Genomic DNA, 23108 nt, shown 5'->3' with positions numbered 1-23108 from the left:
TTTGTAGCTTTAATAGTATGCTGTAACAAGAATGTAAACAACAGGAAATGCTGTATGGCACCGCTAACAATTTAGCTACAATTTCATATTTATCTGTCAAATCGCTGTAAACACCCACAATCTTCACCAGTGCTGCAGTGTCTCTGTATCTGACCACTTTCCCTGCGTTCTACATCTCTACTAGCAAAAGTGAAATGTGAACGTTTCATATTACTTACACATGCTTATAACCGAATATATATGAAAGACACTTGTCAGATTATATTTTAGAGAGCAGGCGTGAGGTTCAGCTGTGTCCTCTTTATTTTCTGTCTAATTCAGGCTCACACTGAGTGACAGTATTTACACAGCGGCAAAGCGTGTGCTAATAGAGACGTGACACCTTTCCTGGTGATGTGGAGCCCATCCGTGAATCATAGCACATTATTTTAGCTGTCTAATCAGAGCCTCTTGAGTGTGGGCTTTTGGAGCAACTAGGAAATATGACATTCATTTAACATTAGTAAGTGTGATTAGTTTCATATCTACATTAATATGTCATTTTCATGTTAGCTGAGTAGCTGTTTATAATCAAAGTAGTAAGATATATGTAAAAACAGGTGATTTTCTACAAATGAAGCAAGAGCAAACATTGCTTTGCATCTTATAAACACAACCAAGCCTTAAAAATACCCTGTGGACCTGCCTTTAATGCATCTGTTTTGTTCAAATTAAAATGTCAACTATATTCACTGAGAATATTCATTTTTAAAATACGGTGTACTCATTTATGTTGCTGACTGTATATACTTTTTCCAAGTAATTTATTTATTTACTAGTAATTTACTATTGCAAGATCTGAAAATATTGTAATCCGGGGTCAGATTATGCTGATGATAGCTGCACTGTATCGCTTGATGCAAGTAGGGACTTCATTAGCTGAGGACAGTGAGTTTTGCCGCTTTCATGTAGATTCAGATTGTACACACACACACACACACACACACACACACACACACACACACACACACACACACACACACACACACACACACACACACACACACACACTCAAACCAGCCTATTACAGATTGCAATCAAACCCATGTAAACAGTGTCTGTGAATTTCCTTTTTTGTTGTTTCTCTATGTAAACACCTCCTGTGAGTGTTGCTGGGCTATTGTGCTGTGTGTAAACAGTGCAGAATTTCATGTAAAACTCTGGGCTTCTGTGTACAGACTGCAGACCACCAGACAACAGACAGAGATGGCTGTTACTTTGTTTGTTTATGTGTCTCTGGTGAAACAGAGGAATACAATCACTTATGTCGCATCATCGCAGAACTTCATATTCTCCTTCTGTCGCTGCCACCTCATATGAACTTGTACACACGCATAGTCACACACTGAAAGAAAACCAAATGATGTCATCGCAAAACAAAGTGCTGTCTGTTTTGGTTGTGGGTGGCCTATAAGAAAAGAGACCTCTCTTTCCTTCTGTTGCTCTCTTTCTCTCTCTGCCACTCATTTTCTCATTCTCCTCTGATTGTGTCTAACAGACCCTGACTGTTCCTCTGCCTTAATCTCACCTGAAAGATGACATACACATACAGTTCACGCACACAAAGCACAGTTCATCAAAACCCAGTATTAATCCCGGAGAGAGAAAGGCTTTCTCTCATCGCCCACTGACCAGTTAGGACTCATATTCACCAGAGTGCTTCTGAATAGTTGTGCTGATCTTGGATCAGATGTTGGCAGAATTATCTCAGGTGGATTTGTTTCGGCTGAGTACCTTCAAGGTTCCTGTGAGTGCATATGTATCTGTTGTTTCAGTAGATTATAATTTGAAGTGCTTAGATCTATAAATCTGTGTGTTTAGTTTATTTCTGTACTGAAGAAATATGGCTGCGACTGAACAGTGTAACACTAGTTCCTTGCACACATACAGACATTTCCGGAAAGTTGGTATGTGTATGGTCTGTATGTGTGAGCTGGCCTTTTTTGACAATACCAGTAAATTCGTTCAGGCTATTTTCCGGAAAGAGAAGTTGTAACATTACCGGTAATTTGCCAGAATGCTGCGCTGTGTCAAAGAGCTTAGAATCACCAAGAGGCGACACTCAATTGAATGTTCCAATGCAACAGCAGGGCCCAGCAACAGCCCCGAATTCTGCCATTTTAGAGTGAAAGCAATCAGCTGTCCATTAGATCTTATTGCAGTTGTGATGGCAAGCAGCTGCTTTGTTTTTAATTCATTTATTTAAAAAGCACATTAAAGCTAAGATAGAACCTGAAAGAAGACAATACAGCACTTACCATCACAATCTTCAGCACTTTTAAAAGTTTATTTTACAGACTTTTAACATGCTTTTGCTCTATTGGAATTTTCATTTCAAAATGGCTGCCATGCCCTCTCGTGGCTGTTTCCCAAATTGCAATAGAGTGTTGCCTCTTGGTGATTCTATGCTCTTTGGCTGTGTGAACGCAGAAGGAAGATTGCTGGAAAGAGCATGGTCACATCTAAAACGCTCTGACGTAAGACATCTACTTTAGGCAATCGAACACTCAGACGCATTCACGTCCGTGCGGTTTATTATGAGAATAAATATATGTTCCTTCTTAATGCCAACTGTGTAAAAATTATACGATAAATTGCTTATGATAAACTGTTTGTTTATCTTTAAGCTTTGTGTGTGCACGTAAAGCAGCTGGTGAGCACCAGCACACACACACATACTGTATTATGTACATCTTGACATGCGAAAGTGTTTCTCCCGATGTTTTCATTGAATTTGTTCACAATGCTTATCCATCCACAGAGTTTGTAATGTAGTCAAATGTTTACAAATACAAGCACAGGCGTTTAGAGGTCATTTTCTAGTTAATGATGTCAGAATTTACCAGTATTTTGGAATGGATGTGTGAATGGTCTTTATCTGAAAAAAATGCATAAAGTCCTTGCTTATGTGAACAGCGCTTTTTCACTGGTAAAGTCTTTCCGGAAAATTTTGGGATATTTACCGGTATCACTGTGTGAAAGGGGCTACCGAGTACTGTGGCAAGCCTGTTATGAATACATTGAGATCTCACTTTCTGACAGAAAATGTCCGATAAATATAAATGTATATTTGTGGTGGCATGGTGGCTCAGTGGTTAACATTGTCGCCTCGCAGCCAGAAGTTCACTGGTTCAAACCCCACATGAGCCAGTTGCCGTCTCTGTGTGGAGTTTGCATGTTCTCTTCGTGATTGTGTAGGTTTCCTTCGGGTGCTTCAGTTTCTCCTACAGTTCAAAGATGTGCTATAGGCAAGGGCGTAGGTTTGCGCTTGACATTGGTGGGGACTGGGGATGAGTCACCCCCGCCAAGAATGAATATTGTTTACACTGTAAACGATTTCTTGTTAAATTAACAGTAAGTTACTGGCAACAATTATCCAGTAGCTGCTGTATTTCATAAAACAGTAACATTACTGTAATACTAATTACTTTAGTATTATAATTACTGTAAAATGTAATACATCATTTTACTGTTTTCTTTTTATACTGTAACACCAATTACAGTAGTGATACACATACTGCAAAACTGAAAACAGTATTTTACTGTACATTTTTACCATGCAGAACTACGGTATTTTAACGTTACTTTCATTATTACTGTATAGTATTTTACAGTTATTAAATGTTATTTTATTGTATTTAACAGTGCTACTTTATAATGAGCAAAACAAGTTCAAAAATTGCACAAATGTTATTTTAACTGTTCAAGAAATACAAGAAAAATAAAGAAACTGAAACTTTAACTTCACAATAAAAGTTTATTGTGTAAACCCTACTGAAACAGTAGCAATTATTCAATATAACACAGCAACAGAACACTAATGAAAAATTGATCAGTAAAACCAGTCAACAATTAATGCATCAAAAAGTATTACAATTTTAAAAACAGATGAAAATATTGCTACAAGACACGAAATGATGAAGGCCAAATGATGTTGTGGAAACGGGACAGTGAAAAAGGGCAGCAGCACTTCTGATGATCCTGCAAAAACGACAAGCAAATCAATCACTGGAGTAAAAACTAATCATGCCTCAAATTATTTCATCAATTCAGAAACCAAACACCGCACTGCTGTTTTATATATATAAAACACTGTTTTTTATCGTTTTTGTTGGCAAAATACAGATTGTTGTCTATTTACAATTACACTAACGTTAATAGTGGAAAAGATCAGTCAAGTCAACACTAGTCAAGTGTCCACACAGGTATGTAAAAAATAAAGTCTCATCTTAACCTAATGTCTGACTCTGTATAGCTTGAATATCTGATTCCATGACCACACTAGCGCTTCCACGAATTTAAGAGGGGTGAACACAGTTAATTCTGACCTTAAGAGGCTACATATTAAAAATAAATAAATAAATAAATAAAATAATTAATTTAACTTGACTAATGTTAATCAAGTACTTTTAGGCTTTTAACATGTGAAAATCTACTTCTAACTTACAGACAAGATTACGTTAGAGAACATGAAAGCCATGGGTGATTTAAAAAAAAATAATGCTAATGATAAGTTACTGACATTTGGTTCGCATAAAACAAAGTAATCACTAAGCATTCATTTTTGGCAAAATCTGCCGAAAGGCACAGCAACACGATCAAATGTGTTAAAGTTGAGCAAAGAAATGAAGAGTAGTCAAGCAGTATCCTTCATGAAATGTTTGTGATAATATTTTGCGGTCAATTCGTATTACTGTATTTCAATATGCAGTGATGGCATGTCAGGGAGACAAATAAATATTATTACACCTCTCCAGTGACATTTCCTCAAATTAAATCATCATAACGTTACTGTGCACAGCATCAGTAAAATGTTAAGAATAATTTAAATACCAAATTTTAAAACAGTCACTGCTGATTACAAACTAACATTAAAGATAGGCTTACAGAAATCCTGAATGCATGATAATATGAAGATTTATTACTCACTGATGTCGAAGCACTTTGTCAGAGATGTAGACAGGACAGAATATGTGCCATCAAATGAGCTCTTGTGCAGTCTTTGTTGGACACCCACACTGTAAAAAAAAAAATCTGTTATTTTACATGTTTTTTTCCCAGAAGCTAGGGTAATAGAGTCATTTGGTTAAGTGGTTTAAAATAATTTTATTTATTAAATACTTGCTTACCCTTATATAGATGTAAAAGTAACCAAAATAAATAATTCATTAAAATGTGTGGGATACTAAGCATGTTTGGTCTACAGAGAGAAGTAAACATTTACTTTAAGCATTGATCCTAATAAATCTATTTCTGAACTACATCCAACCTCGCCTCGGAAACAGCATTTTTGAGCATTTCGATCAGGGGTGCTCAACCCTGTTCCTGGAGATCTACCTTTCCGCAGAGCTTACCTGCAACCTTGATCAAGAACACCTGTCTTTATTTACCAAGTGCTCCTTCAGATACTATTTATTTTGTTTAGTTGCGTTTGATCAGGGTTGGAGCTAAACTCTGCAGAAAGGTCGATCTCCAGGAACAGGGTTGAGCACCAATGTTTAAGACAATAAAAAATAAGACATCTAGATGATATTATATATTCAATCATTTGTGAAATTTAAATGACTTATATTCAGTATATACATAACATAAAATTAGAATAAGAATAAAAAAATAATACTCTATGCCAAATAAAATACTTCAGATCTAAATAAAGCAGGTGTTTTTACCTAAAGGTTCCTTTCCTCCAGTTAGTTTAGTTGCAGATCCCTCCACATCTGTGCTTTATTTGGTTCTTGACTTAAGAGTAACTGGTGTCACATTCTAGGTCCTTCACAATCTGAGCTAGAAAGACAATATGGCAAAAGACAAGACACATTTAAATAAGTCTCAGAATAAAATATTTAAAAGGATAGTTTACTTTTCTGCCACCATTACTACATGTGTTTTAAATCCATTTAAATTTCTGTTGAACACTAAAGCAGATATTTTGAAGAATGTTAGAAACCAGAAACTATTGACATCCATATTTGAACAAAATTTCTTTAAAAAAATATATGAGTTTGTGTTCAATGGAACAAAAAAAAAATCTAACTATTTTGAAACAAGTGGAGGATGCCAAAGATGCCATTATTTTCATTTTTGGGTGAACTGTCCCTTCAATTCAAGTGTCACGCATTACTCATAAAAACTGATGTATCGCTTGAGGAAAACTAAATCAAGTACCTCCTGTGAGCAAGCAGAATCATTATGCCATTGTATTCAGCCAACTGACCCAGCCGAGGCTCGAACCAGCAACCTTCTTGCTGTGAGGCGACAGCACTACCTACTGTGCCACTGCGTCGCTACTGGAAGAAGAAGAAAAAGAGGTTGTACATGAAACTCCTCACAACAAATCTGTGAACAACTTGACATTTCAAAATCTAATCAAAATGAGGAAGACATCAACATTACCTTGAATAATCAAGTGAGGAGAGATTGGTAGCATCAGTTTTTCAACATCAATTGCTGTAGCTGCAAAAAAGATAAATATAATAAGAGTAAAATAAGACTTAACATTTAATAATCTAAATCTATGGTACAACCATACAAATCTGTATGGGGTTGAAATAAATTTGTATACAAATCATTCCCTACACCTGAACACCAAAAATAAAATGTACAATTAATGACACAATAACGTTATACAATAAGCTCATTAACCATTGAGAAATAGACAATTAATATGTATTATGTTAATATTAACGTTAGCTTAAAAGACATCAACTGAATTTTATTATCAGCTCAATTTAATAAAACAGTTTAGACTTGTTTCATTGTGAGTTTAGTTTGAATAACTAACTTACAGTTTACAAATTTAACCATAATGATAACTTGGTCATAATGACCACATGAAGACCAGAGCTTACCTTAACGGTAAATGTTTAACTTTTCATGGTGACTTTGCCTTCATCTCAGTGTTGTGCTGAAATAGAGAATTCATTAATGCAGTTAACCCAAAGTAAAAGTTACGTTTTTTTTCAGGTAACTTAACGTTACTATGGTCAAAAACTCACTCAAGATAAACTCACTGTAATTACCTTATCTAATACCTCGCAAACACTACAAACACGGTCTGGCGTCGAATAACGTGACATAAGTACCTAACTTACAGTACAACTAAAGTAACTTGGTTAATTATTTTAAATTACACACACACACTACACGGAAATATACACAAAACAATCCTTTAACGAACAGAATTTGACGTTTAAACACTTACCGAGGATGAATTCACTGGAAGAAAAGGCGACAGGTGGATTTCAAATTAGAAGAGCCGTTGCTTGCCTGGTGAAGGTCGAATCGAGTCGGCTCGGCTTTATGAATCGGCTCCTTAGAACCGTAAAGAGTCGAATCCGCCTAAAACCGATTCCTTTTTGTATATTATTGTAAGACACAACAATGAATCATTACTATTTCGTTATACTGCTCGGCCACACACATTTATACACATATTGCTGAATGTGCTTGTGAACACGTGTGATAAAATAATTCCCGAGCAAACGGTTCAATCCGATTCGGTGTCGTTTGTGTGCTGAACCGAACCAGTGCAAACGTGATATTGATAAAATAGTAATATTGTTTTTTTTCTTCTCACTTTACCAGGGAAAATATTACATATATCTGACTTTAACAATAAGAATAAGGTTCGCTTGAAGTGTTTTGAGATTTAATATTTTTTTCTCCCAGAGTCATTTCACACCAACAAACAAATATAATGGCGGATGAGAAAAGCCAGATCATATTGCGTTTAATATGTCACGAAATGAAGTTTTAACAGTTTTTCATGCGAGAATGTAGTTCTTCCAAACTCAAATCTGTGGTTTGTTTTTAGATATCATGTCTAATTTTAAGTGTGCTTTGCCGATAGGGGAGATTATTCTGACCTCCAGGGGTTGACGGCGCTCCATCACTCATGTATCCGGCAAACCTCATGCTTTAATCGGCCTAGACATTATTGAGACATGCCCTGTCTTCGATGACTAGATAATAAATGTGTTATGAAATAAAGTTTTAACCGTTTTTCATGCGAGAATGTAGTTGTTTTAAACTTAATTCTGTGGTTTATTTATTAAGATAGTGCGTATTTTAAAATGTTGTTTTGAAAATGCGGAGATATGTGACCTCTACGGTGGCCAATATGGGCGCCCAATATTCTTGAATCCGTCTAAAGCAGGTTGGTCACTCTGACATTTAAGCTGACTTTGAAATCATTTTGTGTGTTTAACAGTTTGGTTACGTGAATCAATTTATTTTTGTTCCAATTTACGTTTTGGTTTAGCACAAAGTTATGTTTATTAAATATTATTTAATATTTCCATGTTGCCTTATAAAGTGCACCCAAAAATGGAAAACCAGGGGACAGTTTAATGCACTGAACAGTCTGAAGAAACTGGTTAGGTTATTTACTTCACAAAATAATTTGTCTAAAAATAAATAAACATAATAATCATAATATATAGTGTGTGTGGAGTTGTTCTTGGTCATTTGCAGTACTGTATTTAGATGCACAGTAACGGATTTTTCCCCAAAATTCATTATAAAATCTACAGTAACATACTGTTAACCATGTTCACAGTATAGAAAAGTTGAAAATACATTATTTTACTGTGAAAACAACAATATATACAGTAACACACTGTGCACAGCTTATACAGTAAAAAACTGTTGAGAAATGCAGTATAATACTGTGAAAACAACAGAAATCGTTTACAGTGTATATATATATATATATTGCTATTTATTATTTAACTGCTATTAAAATGTATTATTAAGTAAACCTATTTTCTTACAATTTATTAAGTTAAATTAAATAGTCATGCGAGTAGCCAAGGGGGGTCAGGTGGTTTGAAAGACCAAAAGTTGGATTATTATTATGTTTGAAATTATTTTATTATTCAAATGGCCAAATTCTTACTGAGGAAGGTTGAATGCGCTGGCCAGTTTGTTATTTGCCTAGGCTTCAGTTTTTAATTTAAATCAAGTTAACAGATGTCCCAAAGAAAATTATAATTATAAAATTGTATTTTAAAAATAAGTATATTTAAATATTTGAAGAGTTTAGATGCAAAAACCTCTGAATGCCATTTAATATTTTCTTCTAAAATTAGCATTTCTCCAACTCCTGTGTGTGGACTCAGTGATTTACCTTTTATAGTGACAAATACGTTATTTTTATTGCCCTTAAAGTGAAATAACTGAACATAAATATACAAGGCTGAGAAAAATGCTCATTTTACATGGCATTTAGAGGTTTTGGCATCTGTACTCTTTATTTCTTTATTCTAAGAATTTAAAGTCCTAATTTCTAGTTCAAAGTATTTTCATTATTTACAAAACTTTAATAAAACTTACTTTTTAAATGTGTAAATAAAGCAATTTGACAAAATGGTAGGAAATAGTTTTGGTACATCAAAAAGTGTAGTTATAATAACTATCCAACAGGATTACCCAGCAAAAATTAGCTCCTTATATGTCACTAAAATGTATTATTTATACCTCAGGTGAATAACTGCAAAAAGGTTGTTTTTCAGAAAACAAATAACCCCTCCTTTCAATAAGCTGGCTACAGGCCTGAAAGTGTCATGTTAAAATAATGTTTATTAACTGATAAAGAGAGAGCTTAATAAAGACTTTCTTTCATTTTTCGTACAAATTAAACATGTCTCACAGTATTATTAAAAGATGGAGCACAGGCTGTAGTTTTTCTGTCAAATTGTTTCACCTGCACTTGGAGATATTACTTTATGAGATTAGGAGAACTGGCGTGCACACATAGGGCTCAACCTGTGCAGTGCACATGCCCTTTTTAGTCTTGGATAGAAAGTGCCCTTCCAAATTGATCAGAAGTGCCCCCGCGACGCGACACACCCGCCGTCTCGCCCTTCAGTAGGCGCACGACAACAATGATCTTGAGTACGGGCGCTCTCCACCCCCCCCCCCCCCTCCACCACCCCCCCCCCCCCCCCTCACCAAAAAAATTAATCTTGCACATGCCCTTTGAACGGTCTCTGCACGGGCCTGACTGGCAGGTTTATATACGTTTACATGTAGGTGTTTATTCTGCAGTTAGTTTTCAGGGAATATTGTTTACAGACTATATCAGTCTCTGTTTTAACATTCGACTGACCGTAAAAGCGGAGAAAACACCAGCAATAGCAGGATTAACATGATGGACTCATTCAGTAGCAAACTTGAGTTTATGTGATTTACACTTTATATCAACCTTTTTTTGCTACCTCCATCCTCACTTGTGTGTGTCTGTCATACACCTCACACACATCGGGAAATTCCCCCCGCGCAGTTGTTTTGGCGCTGTTTGTATCTGCAACAATGATCTGAAAGCAGCCACTCACATGACAGCAGGGAAAGGCACAGCCAATCACAATGTTCATATGTGTTTGGGGGCGGTGCGACTCGAGGAGAAAACGTGATTTAACCCTTTCAGCATGTCTAGGTTTATACTGACAGCGCGATGTTTTTAAGTGAATTAAATTATTGGTAGGGACATTTCAGTAGTTTGTGGATATTGGTGGGGACACCGTCCACCCTAAATCTACGCCCCTGGCTATAGGTGAATTGGATGAACTAAATTGGCTTTAGTTTATGAGTGCATGTGTGAATGCGAGAGTGTATGGGTGTTTCTGCTGATTAAAATAAATGCCGGAATAGTTGGCCGTTCATTCCACTGTGGCAACCCCTGATAATTGACCATAGCTGGTCCTGCATTAGCTAATACTTGATTCTTCAATCAGACGATTCCTAAGTCATATAAATATCTAACCACAGTTCTCATACCACAGTCATCTTCGTCTTGAAGAATACATTTTTCCTTCCCTATTCCTCCCCCTTTTTCCTAGATTGGGAGGTACGGCGGCCCAGTGGTTAGCACTGTTGCCTCACAGCAAGAACGTCACTGGTTCTAATCCTTACCAGGCCAGTAAACATTATTAAGTGGAGTTCACATGTTCTCCCTGTGTTATGGGTTTTCTCCGGATTCCCTGGTTTCCTCCCACAGTCCAAAGACATGCTTCATAAGTAAATTGACCAAACCAAATTGGCACAATAAGTACCTATCCAACAGTATTTTCCCTCATAATGCAATTCGTCATTAGGCAAAAATGAATAGGGGAGTTCTAGAGATCTACTGTACCTGAGCTCAATGTCCCCTCGGCCTGCAAATGGGAGAAAGCCAAGGGCTCTCTTATGGGATAGCATGACAAGCAAGCTTATAATCAATCATCAGCTAAGTGTGAACTCTTGAAATAATGGTCTAAGCCTAAGGAAAAGTATATATTTATTATATTGTATTTATTGTAAATATATTGTGTATTTTTTGCTTTGGTAATTGAGTGAATCTGACAAACCCTGACAAAGTGTCTGAGTGGTGTGAAATGGCCTTAATGTTTCTCATATGATGTCAGTAAATATGATGTCAGTAAAATTTAAAAAATATGTGCAGTCAGATACAGTAAAAACGCTAACATAGTAAAATATTCTGTAATCATGATCTAAAATTTGTATATGACAAATAATATAACATCATTTGATATGTTACTTGTGTTCTGGTGTAGTCTGGTGCATAATTACCCTAAAAATGCTGCATGGAAAGGGTTTATTTTGGCTCCGCCTTTTCAATTATATACATTACCACAAAATACCTTGATCCCCTTCATTTAATGCTTGGTTTAGTTCCTGTTAGGTTAAAAGAGGCCCCTTTTTAATGCCGGTCTTGCAAATAAAAAAACAAAGTCACAACAAACCAGAGCAACTGGAAGTATATTCCTTCTAACCGACTGTGCACTTAAAAGTGCATTATGAACACACAATAAATCTGCCTACAGACTCAAATCTCAGTCTGCACTCTCCATATTCCTCTCCCACACTTATGAATTCACCCACTGCCTGAAACCAGACAGTCCTCCCTTTTAAGGGCACTATATAAACTCAATTGCTGTGTAAATGTCTTGAAGAGAAATCCAAAGTGCTGGAAGAAAAATATCTGCTTTAAGGTTTTTTTCAGCCGGCATGTCTGCAGTTACGCACACAAGGTTCTCGTGTTACGTTTTCTTTCATTGTTTTACAGTATTGCATTCTTTTGGTGCACACAATGGAAGTCAAAGGTGACCAAAACTGTTTGGTTACCATCATGCTTCAAATATCTTTTTTTTTTTTTTGAAGATCTTTTTTGTTATGCAATGTAAAATTAGACATGCATCTTGAGTGAAACATCAAGACACAGTGTTGCATAAATTAGAGGAAACAAACTACCCGCTATTTCATGGTGAAACATTGAAATGATCTAGCCACCACTTACTGTACATGGTCTTCTATTTTTACACAATTTTTTGACTATATAATCTGATTCATGTTGAAGAAAAATATTTCCAAAAATATGATTTTTAGTCTAGATTGATGGCTGATGACTGATGTGATGACTGAGGAGCAAAATTAGGTGCTGTCTTATTAGTAATAAGACAGTTTTACGTGACTTTCATTAATATATTTAGTGCAGTTCTGTTGCTTTGTGAAAGAGATCGGAAAATGTAGGCCAAATATATATCCGGGGTGTGATTAATGTCAAAAGTTTATGTATATATACAGAATTATTAACCCATTGTTTATTTTTCCCCCAATTTCTGTTTAACAGAGAGAAGATTTTTTCAACACATATCTAAACATGATAATTTTAATAACTCATTTCTAATAACAGATTTATTTGATCTTTGCCATGATGACAGTACATAATGTTTTACTAAATGTTTTTAAGACACTTCTATACATCTTCAAGTGACATTTAAAGGCTTAACTAGGTTAATTAGGTTAACTAGGTTAGGGTAATTAGGCAATTTATTGTATAACGATGTTTTGTATGTAGACTATCAAAAAATATATAGCCTAAAGGGGCTAATAATTTTGACCTTAAAAGGGCTTTTAAAAAATTAAAAACTGCTTTTATTCAAACAACAATAAAACTAATAAGACTTTCTCCAAAAGAAAAAATATTATCAGGCAAACTGTGGAAAAAAGGAAAAAAATTAAAAGGGGGCTTATAATTTTGACTTCAACTCTGTGTATGTATATATGCACACACACACACACACACACACACACACACACACACACACACACACACACACACACACACACACACACACGCACACACACGCACACACACGCACACACACGCACACACACACACACACACACACACACACACACACACACACACACACTGATTAATAAAAGAGACTAAGCCAAAAAGAAAATGAATGAATGAATAGTTATAATTTCCTTTCTTTCCTCTATCGCTATGGTCAGATCAGACAAAAGATGCTTTTATAATGAGGAAACGATGACGACTGAAACAATGTGCCATGTGGGAATGAGTTTTGATGAAAGCACTTCCTCTTTCGGCATGATCAAAACATGTGGAAAGCGTTCCAGACCTGTTGCCTTAAAGGAAGTAAAGTATGCAGCACACATGAGTATAGCGCTGAGTGCTGCAGGTGCTCTGTTAATTCATTTTCTTTTCTGGTTGACTGGCATGCTGACACTGATGGGGCGGCCAGTATTTTTATATGACACTCACGTCCACTTCCCTTCTGTTTTTCCCATAGCGTTTGTGGGTCACAGTGTGATGTCTGCAAATCTGTACAAGATCGACAGCTGCTATAGACTTCCAAATTGAAAATGCAGCACTGTTTTTTCCCCTCTCGTGCTGGCCTCTTTCTGTCTCTTTTTATGCCTTCATGCATTACTCTTTCTCTTGTTCTCGGTCTGTCTTTCCTTTAAACACGCGCTTACAGGCAAAAAATAACTGTAAGAGGTTTATCCAGCTGCAGGGTAACCAGATTCCCATATGTAATCTAATTAAAAGGAGCTATGCTTATAATAAACATTTGCTTTTTGAGGTTTATTGGTATTTTCAGTTCTCTCTTGATGCCTTGTGTGTAGCAAAAGCTCTCTCTTTCCTCTTTCCTCAACACAGGAACTTCTGAAGGACCCACTGTACATTGGTTTGAGGCATAAAAGAGTACGTGGACAGGCCTACGATGAGCTTCTGGATGAATTTATGAAGGCCATCACAGACAGGTAAAGTAAACCGCTGGTGTACCCCTCCTGCACTTCTTCCACAGGCCGCTGATGGAAATGCCTGGAGAGCATAGCTGAGCTGTTGCGTTGCAGGAATGTGGGGTGAAGCGCGTGCCTCTAGATTTGCGGGCTCTGAGCGACGACTCCAGTGGCAGAGACCAGAACCGGATCGCTGACTGCACGCCTCATCAGTTCTCTCCCCACATATCCTGCTCCGTACTGAGCCATGCGCTGATGTAATTCGGCCCATAACAAGTCCCCACAGCCTGATGGTTCAGTGAGCTCCCTGATACTTTGGTTTATGATCTTCTGCCATTTTTCTTTGACAGTTTGCATAAAATAGAAGCTTAGATTATTTAATTTACTGTCTTTTTACAATTATTTTAAGTTATTATTATTTTCTTTTGGTATTAATAAATGGCAATACTTAATGTCTTTCTTATTAGATTGCAATTCAGTGAGTGATGGAGTTCAGAATGGTTAGCCTGCAGAATTAAACATTACGTGTGCTTTTAGGTCTTTATTATGTAACAGCAACTATATTTTAAAGGTTTAAAATCATAATCAAAATATTTCATAGCATGGAAAAGCTGTAAATTAAGCCAATAGTTTAATAACTCAGTAAAGATTCACAGATCGATGATGTCTTTTGCAGAATGTATAGTTTTTCTTTGGGTAAAATATTTAAAGGAATCATTTACCTAAAAATATCATCATTTACTCACCCTGAAGTTGTTTCAAACCAGTTTCTTTCCTGTTTAACACAAAATAATTAATTTAAAGAATAATGATGCAGCTGGAAGGGCATCCACTGCATAAAACATATGCTGTATAAATGTGTGGTCATGCTGCTGTGGCGACCACAGATTAATTAAAGGACGAGGCGAAAAGAAAATAAATTAATAAAATAAAGTATAATTAATAAAGAATAAATTCAATAATAAATATGAATTTAATTTAAATAATGTTGTTAAACAAATGGTTGACAGTAGCCATTGCGTTCCATGTTTTAACATTTTAATACTACACTGTTAATGATATTTACACAGTATTTAACTGTAATGTGAACTGTAGGACTTTTAATTTAGGACAGTTATAAAGTATGTTACTGAATTGTTAAGTTGCTTTGTGAAAATTCTATTTTATAGTTGTATATTTATAATTGTATGTTTTATAATTGTATTTTTTTAGAGAAAAGACATGTAATACTGTAAATATACATTAAGCAAGATAAATGATGCTGTAAATGTAAATAAAGTCTTTTTGCTGTAATTGATTTACAGTAAGTTACTGGTGAACTGGTGCCTTAAGCTACTGTAGATTTTACAGGAAATTGCTAATGCCAATGATTGTGTCCGAATTTGCATACTTTCATACTATATAGTACGCTAAAAAAGTATGCAAGCTGAGTAGTATGTCAGATTTCATAGAATTCGAAAAAAAAAGTATGCAAGAAGTATTTTGATGATCTACTCCGCCGAGATTCTGAAGTGCGCATCGGATGGACGATATGCCACCGATGGACGATACGCTATTGAGAGAGATTTTATAAATGGGAATAAAGCGTCGCAAGTGATGCGAATAGGTCACGGAATCATGCCAAAATGGCGAATGTAGTACGTCCGAGTTCAATCCATACTACTGACATTCATACTGGATAAAACATACTTTGCTAAGGGTGAGTAGTAAATTTAAATTAATTTCCAGTACCTACTGAGTAGTATAGGCAATTTCGGATGCAGCCATAGATTGTCAATGCTTGAGATGATTAATTAACATTATTCCAAAATAGTGTTTTTATTCCAAAATAAAAAGCTTAGAAAAGCTTGAGGGTGATTAAATGGCTTGTAAATCTTCATTTTTTGGTTGAACTGATTTTGAATTCAAAACTTTTTTTAAAATCTATTAAAGCAGGGGTGCTCAAACTCGGTTGTGGAGGACTGGTGTCCTGCAGAGTTTAATTCCAACCCCAATTAGACACACGTACCTGTATGCCAGCTAATTAAGCCTTTTCAAACGCCCAAGCCGGTGTGTTAAAAGAAGTTGGAGATAAACCATGCAGGACAATTTGAGCACACCCAAAGGGATAAACTGAAAATTCTATTATTATTTACTCACCCTTGACTTGTCAGAATATTTGTTTTTCCTACTATGGAAGTCAATGGTTAACAGTTTAACAGTTTTTTTATATATATATATTTTATTTTGTGTTCAACAAAAAAAGAAACTCATGAACCAGGTTGAGTAAATAATGTGTAAATTCTCAATTTTGGGTGAACTATCCTTTTTAGTACTATCACCGTTCACATATATTTGGGTAATCTGAACTAATTTAATTGGAACTGTTCAACATTACAGTACATTAAAATATAGTACTCCTAATTGCTAGTGTTTATGAGCCTTGGGAATTATTTTTGGTGACAAAAATAAGTGATAAATACCAATATCAGAATCATGATTATGATTCACAATTATAAGAACTTGTATTGTATTAGCCAGAGAATACATTTTGAGTTATTTAGGAGACTGCTATTACATTTATTATTCATTATAGTTTCGGGGTTACAACATTACTAGTAAGATACAATATACTTTGAAGGAACGACAAAGTATTTATAGTCTAAAATATTTTGAGGTGGACTTTTTTCGATCTGACAAGGTAACCAACCAGCTGAAATCATTAGAACAACTCTCAAAGTCTTTCACAGGTGAACACCATTAACATTCAAGAACTCTCGGTTTTGGTCAAAGGTCCCTGGGTTGCTTTAGGCTCTGGTGTGGCCTGTCATAAGGACATATTGCCACACATGGCTGTATTTAAAGCAGAACTCAAAAACCCCAGTGTCTGATTTCTCTCCAGCTGGCAGAATATCGCCATGATTCTACACTGTAAACGATTTCTGTTGTTTTCACAGTATTATACTGCATTTCTCAACAGTTTTTTACTGTATAAGCTGTGCACAGTGTGTTACTGTATATATTGTTGTTTTCACAGTATAATAATGTATTTTTAACTTTTCTATACTGTAAACATGGTTAACAGTATGTTACTGTAGATTTTATAATGAATTTTGGGGAAAAATCCGTTACTGTGCATCTAAATACAGTACTGCAAATGACCAAGAACAACTCCACACACACTATATATTATGATTATTATGTTTATTTATTTTTAGACAAATTATTTTGTGAAGTAAATAACCTAACCAGTTTCTTCAGACTGTTCAGTGCATTAAACTGTCCCCTGGTTTTCCATTTTTGGGTGCACTTTATAAGGCAACATAGAAATATTAAATAATATTTAATAAACATAACTTTGTGCTAAACCAAAACGTAAATTGGAACAAAAATAAATTGATTCACGTAACCAAAGACTGTTAAACAAACAAAATGATTTCAAAGTCAGCTTAAATGTCAGAGTGACCAACCTGCTTTAGACGGATTCAAGAATATTGGGCGCCCATATTGGCCACCGTAGAGGTCACATATCTCCGCATTTTCAAAACAACATTTTAAAATACGCACTATCTTAATAAATAAACCACAGAATTCAGTTTAAAACAACTACATTCTCGCATGAAAAACGGTTAAAACTTTATTTCATAACACATTTATTATAGTCATCGAAGACAGGGCATGTCTCAATAATGTCTAGGCCGATTAAAGCATGAGGTTTGCCGGATACATGAGTGATGGAGCGCCGTCAACCCCTGGAGGTCAGAATCTCCCCTATCGGCAAAGCACACTTAAAATTAGACATGATATCTAAAAACAAACCACAGATTTGAGTTTGGAAGAACTACATTCTCGCATGAAAAACTGTTAAAACTTCATTTGGTGACATATTAAACGCAATATTTATGATATGATCTGGCTTTTCTCATCCGCCATTATATTTGCTTGTTGGTGTGAAATGAACCCTGGGAGAAAAAAATATTAATTCTCAAAACACTTCAAGCGAACATTATTCTTATTGTTAAAGTCAGATATATGTAATATTTTCGCTGGTAAAGTGAGAAGAAAAAAACAATATTACTATTTTATCAATACCATGTTTGCATTGGTTCGGTTCAGCACACAAACGACACCGAATCGGATTGAACCGTTTGCTCGGGAATTATTTTATCACACGTGTTCACAAGCACATTCAGCAATATGTGTATAAATGTGTGTGGCCGAGCAGTATAACGAAATAGTAATGATTCATTGTTGTGTCTTACAATAATATACAAAAAGGAATCGGTTTTAGGCGGACTCGACTCTTTACTGTTCTAAGGAGCCGATTCATAAAGCCGAGCCGACTCGATTCGACCTTCACCAGGCAAGCAACGGCTCTTCTAATTTGAAATCCACCTGTCGCCTTTTCTTCCAGTGAATTCATCCTCGGTAAGTGTTTAAAAGTCCAATTCTGTTCGTTAAAGGATTGTTTTGTGTATATTTCCGTGTAGTGTGTGTGTAATTTAAAATAATTAACCAAGTTACTTTAGTTGTACTGTAAGTTAGGTACTTATGTCACGTTATTCGACGCCAGACCGTGTTTGTAGTGTTTGCGAGGTATTAGATAAGGTAATTACAGTGAGTTTATCTTGAGTGAGTTTTTGACCATAGTAACGTTAAGTTACCTGAAAAAAAAAACGTAACTTTTACTTGGGGTTAACTGCATTAATGAATTCTCTATTTCAGCACAACACTGAGATGAAGGCAAAGTCACCATGAAAAGTTAAACGTTTAACGTTAAGGTAAGCTCTGGTCTTCATGTGGTCATTATGACCAAGTTATCATTATGGTTAGATTTGTAAACTGTAAGTTAGTTATTCACACTAAACTCACAATGAAACAAGTCTAAACTGTTTTATTAAATTGAGCTGATAATAAAATTCAGTTGATGTCTTTTAAGCTAACGTTAATATTAACATAATTCATATTAATTGTCTATTTCTCACTGGTTAATGAGCTTATTGTATAACGTTATTGTGTCATTAATTGTACATTTTATTTTTGGTGTTCAGGTGTAGGGAATGATTTGTATACAAATTTATTTGAACCCCATACAGATTTGTATGGTTGTACCATAGATTTAGATTATTAAATGTTAAGTCTTATTTTACTCTTATTATATTTATCTTTTTTGCAACTACAGCAATTGATGCTGAAAAACTGATGCTACCAATCTCTCCTCACTTGATTATTCAAGGTAATGTTGATGTCTTCCTCATTTTGATTAGATTTTGAAATGTCAAGTTGTTCACAGATTTGTTGTGAGGAGTTTCATGTTCAACCTCTTTTGCTTCTTCCAGAAGCGACGCAGTGGCACAGTAGGTAGTGCTGTCACCTCACAGCAAGAAGGTTGCTGGTTCGAGCCTCGGCTGGGTCAGTTGGCTGAATACAATGGCATAATGATTCTGCTTGCTCACAGGAGGTACTTGATTTAGTTTTCCTCAAGCGATACATCAGTTTTTATGAGTAATGCGTGACACTTCAATTGAAGGGACAGTTCACCCAAAAATGAAAATAATGGCATCTTTGGCATCCTCCACTTGTTTCAAAATAGTTAGATTATTTTTTTGTTCCATTGAACACAAACTCATATTTTTTTTTAAAGAAATTTGGTTCAAATATGGATGTCCATAGTTTCTGGTTTCTAACATTCTTCAAAATATCTGCTTTAGAGTTCAACAGAAATTTTATTGGATTTAAAACACATGGAGTAATGGTGGCAGAAAAGTAAACTATCCTTTTAAATATTTTATTCTGAGACTTATTTAAATGTGTCTTGTCTTTTGCCATATTGTCTTTCTAGCTCAGATTGTGATGGACCTGGAATGTGACACCAGTTACTCTTAAGTCAAGAACCAAATAAAGCACAGATGTGGAGGGATCTGCAACTAAACTAACTGGAGGAAAGGAACCTTTAGGTAAAAACACCTGCTTTATTTAGATCTGAAGTATTTTATTTGGCATAGACTATTCTTTTTTTTATTCTTATTTTAATTTTATGTTATGTATACTGAATATAAGTCATTTAAATTTCACAAATGATTGAATATAAAATATCTAGATGTCTTATTTTTTATTGTCTTAAACATTGGTGCTCAACCCTGTTCCTGGAGATCGACCTTTCTGCAGAGTTTACCTCAAACCCCGATCAAACGCAACTAAACAAACTAAATAGTATCTGAAGGAGCACTTGGTAAATAAAGACAGGTGTTCTTGATCAAGGTTGCAGGTAAGCTCTGCGGAAAGGTAGATCTCCAGGAACAGGGTTGAGCACCCCTGATCTAAATGCTCAAAAATGCTGTTTCAGAGGTGAGGTTGGATGTAGTTCAGAAATAAATTCATTAGGATCAATGCTTAAAGTAAATGTTTACTTCTCTCTGTAGACCAAACATGCTTAGTATCCCACACATTTTAATGAATTATTTATTTTGGTTACTTTTACATCTATATATGGGTAAGCAAGTATTTAATAAATAAAATTATTTTAAACCACTTAACTAAATGACTCTATTACCCTAGCTTCTGGGAAAAAAAACATGTAAAATAACAGATTTTTTTTTTTTACAGTGTGGGTGAACATACTACCTTGATGTCCAACAAAGACTGCACAAGAGCTCATTTGATGGCACATATTCTGTCCTGTCTACATCTCTGACAACCTGGCAGTGCTTCGACATCAGTGAGTAATAAATCTTCATATTATCATGCATTCAGGATTTCTGTAAGCCTATCTTTAATTTTAGTTTGTAATTAGCAGTGACTGTTTAAAAATTTGGTATTTAAATTATTCTTAACGTTTTACTGATGCTGTGCACAGTAACGTTATGATGATTTAATTTGAGGAAATGTCACTGGAGAGGTGTAATAATATTTATTTTTCTCACTGACATGCCATCACTGCATATTGAAATACAGTAATACTAATTGACCGCAAAATACTATCACAAACATTTCATGAAGTAGACTGCTTGACTACTCTTCATTTCTGTGCTCAACTTTAACACATTTGATCGTGTTGCTGTGCCTTTCGGCAGATTTTGCCAAAAATGAATGCTTAGTGATTACTTTGTTTAATGCGAACCAAATGTCAGTAACTTATCATTAGTATTATTTTTTTTTTAAATCACCCACGGCTTTCATGTTCTCTAATGTAATCTTGTCTGTAAGTTAGAAGTAGATTTTCACATGTTAAAAGCCTAAAAGTACTTGATTAACATTAGTCACGTTAAATTAGATTATTTTATTTATTTATTTATTTTTAATATGTAGCCTCTTAAGGTCAGAATTAACTGTGTTCACCCCTCTTAAATTCATGGAAGCGCTAGTGTGGTCATGGAATCAGATATTCAAGCTATACAGAGTCAGACATTAAGTTAAGATGAGACTTTATTTTTTACATACCTGTGTGGACACTTGACTAGTGTTGACTTGACTGATCTTTTCCCCATTAACGTTAGTGTAATTGTAAATAGACAACAATCTGTATTTTGTCAACAAAAACGATAAAAAACAGTGTTTTATATATATAAAACAGCAGTGCGGTGTTTGGTTTCTGAATGAATGAAATAATTTGAGGCATGATTAGTTTTTACTCCAGTGATTAATTTTGCTTGTCGTTTTTGCAGGATCACCAGAAGTGCTCCTGCCCTTTTTCACTGTCCGTTTTCCACAACATCATTTGGCCTTCATCATTTCGTGTCTTGTAGCAGTATTTTTTATCTGTTTTTAAAATTGTAATACTTTTTGATGCATTAATTGTTGACTGGTTTTACTGATCAATTTTTCATTAGTGTTCTGTTGCTGTGTTATATTGAATAATTGCTACTGTTTCAGTAGGGTTTACACAATAAACTTTTATTGTGAAGTTAAAGTTTCAGTTTCTTTATTTTTCTTGTATTTCTTGAACAGTTAAAATAACATTTGTGCAATTTTTGAACTTTTTTGCTCATTATAAAGTAGCACTGTTAAATACAATAAAATAACATTTAATAACTGTAAAATACTATACAGTAATAATGAAAGTAACGTTAAAATACCGTAGTTCTGCATGGTAAAAATGTACAGTAAAATACTGTTTTCAGTTTTGCAGTATGTGTATTACTACTGTAATTGGTGTTACAGTATAAAAAGAAAACAGTAAAATGATGTATTACATTTTACAGTAAATCTAATACTAAAGTAATTAGTATTACAGTAATGTTACTGTTTTATGAAATACAGCAGCTACTGGATAATTGTTGCCAGTAACTTACTGTTAATTTAACAAGAAATCGTTTACAGTGTATAATAACGGGGTGGACATGAAACTACAGGGAGCAGCATCACTTTTCCCTAAAATGCAGAGCTGGTGGAAAATGAATGATTATGGGTTGCCTTCTGAACAAATGATTACAGTCCTGGTGATTTTTAATAAAGTTCTTATAATTTTACATTTCAGAGGCTCGTTGCTTCAGGATGAATCCTAGAGTTTGCTTGATTGATGTGTGTTAAATTTACCTTTATGCATTATGCAAAGGTTACGACTTGAATAGATAAAGTCATTTTAATGGAAAATGGTTTCAATTTCATTTTGAATTGAAACAATGACTTTGCTGTTACTAGCATAATGTCGATTTACAATCAGGATTCAGCTTCATTACATAGAAAGTTCTGAACTTCCAGACTCAAACGTTTGAAGGAGTTTGAAGAAACATTTGTTATTTTAAAGGGTTGTGAAACACATTTTTTTAGATGTTGACAGTCACATACGTACATGTCCTACATTCCTAAAAACACCACTAGGACACATATATCTCACTAAAAGGTAATAATTGTTTTTTTTTTGAGTTGTTCTGACCAAATTCATTCTTCCCGTTTGAAAAGTAATTTCGAAGCTACATCATGACCATGAGATCATTGTGTAAAATTCCAGCGTGAAGATCTCTGTACCGAGCAGTACAAAGTGATGTCATTGGGTTTTAACATTAGATTATGAAAAAGACTTGGTTCGAACCAATCAG

General features: G+C 35.0%; 1 protein-coding gene and 2 long non-coding RNA genes across 8 annotated transcripts in view; 2 read left to right on the top strand and 1 right to left on the bottom strand.

Annotated features, from left to right (window-relative positions):
- Window positions 1-23108, top strand: part of me1 (malic enzyme 1, NADP(+)-dependent, cytosolic) — a 167993-nt gene that overhangs the window by 111669 nt on the left and 33216 nt on the right. For all 4 annotated transcript variants that reach the window (XM_073925316.1, XM_005158369.6, XM_068214017.2 and 1 more), the window contains 1 exon segment: window positions 14009-14112. In XM_073925316.1, the coding sequence (XP_073781417.1) occupies window positions 14009-14112 (104 nt within the window).
- LOC141378229 (uncharacterized) lies at window positions 3781-7307 on the bottom strand. 2 transcript variants are annotated; one of them, XR_012392233.1, is made up of 7 exons: window positions 7241-7307; window positions 6888-6943; window positions 6433-6492; window positions 6205-6326; window positions 5709-5823; window positions 4969-5057; window positions 3781-4020 (listed from the first exon to the last, which is right to left on the bottom strand). It is a non-coding gene; the product is annotated as an uncharacterized lncRNA (long non-coding RNA). The 2 variants fall into 2 exon arrangements; XR_012392232.1 differs by lacking the exons at window positions 6888-6943; window positions 7241-7307 and having other exon boundaries at window positions 3930-4020; window positions 6433-6519.
- Window positions 17789-22396, top strand: LOC137489766 (uncharacterized). Of its 2 annotated transcripts, none has more exons than XR_012392227.1 (7): window positions 17789-18498; window positions 18796-18851; window positions 19253-19306; window positions 19410-19531; window positions 19913-20027; window positions 20677-20788; window positions 21735-22396. It is a non-coding gene; the product is annotated as an uncharacterized lncRNA (long non-coding RNA). The 2 variants fall into 2 exon arrangements; XR_012392228.1 differs by lacking the exon at window positions 17789-18498 and adding an exon at window positions 18664-18678.

The sequence above is a fragment of the Danio rerio genome, chromosome 16 (genome assembly GCF_049306965.1).
Source record: "Danio rerio strain Tuebingen ecotype United States chromosome 16, GRCz12tu, whole genome shotgun sequence".
Taxonomy (NCBI): domain Eukaryota; kingdom Metazoa; phylum Chordata; class Actinopteri; order Cypriniformes; family Danionidae; genus Danio; species Danio rerio.
Note: the sequence above shows the minus strand (reverse complement) of the source record. Positions and strands in the feature narration are given on the sequence as shown.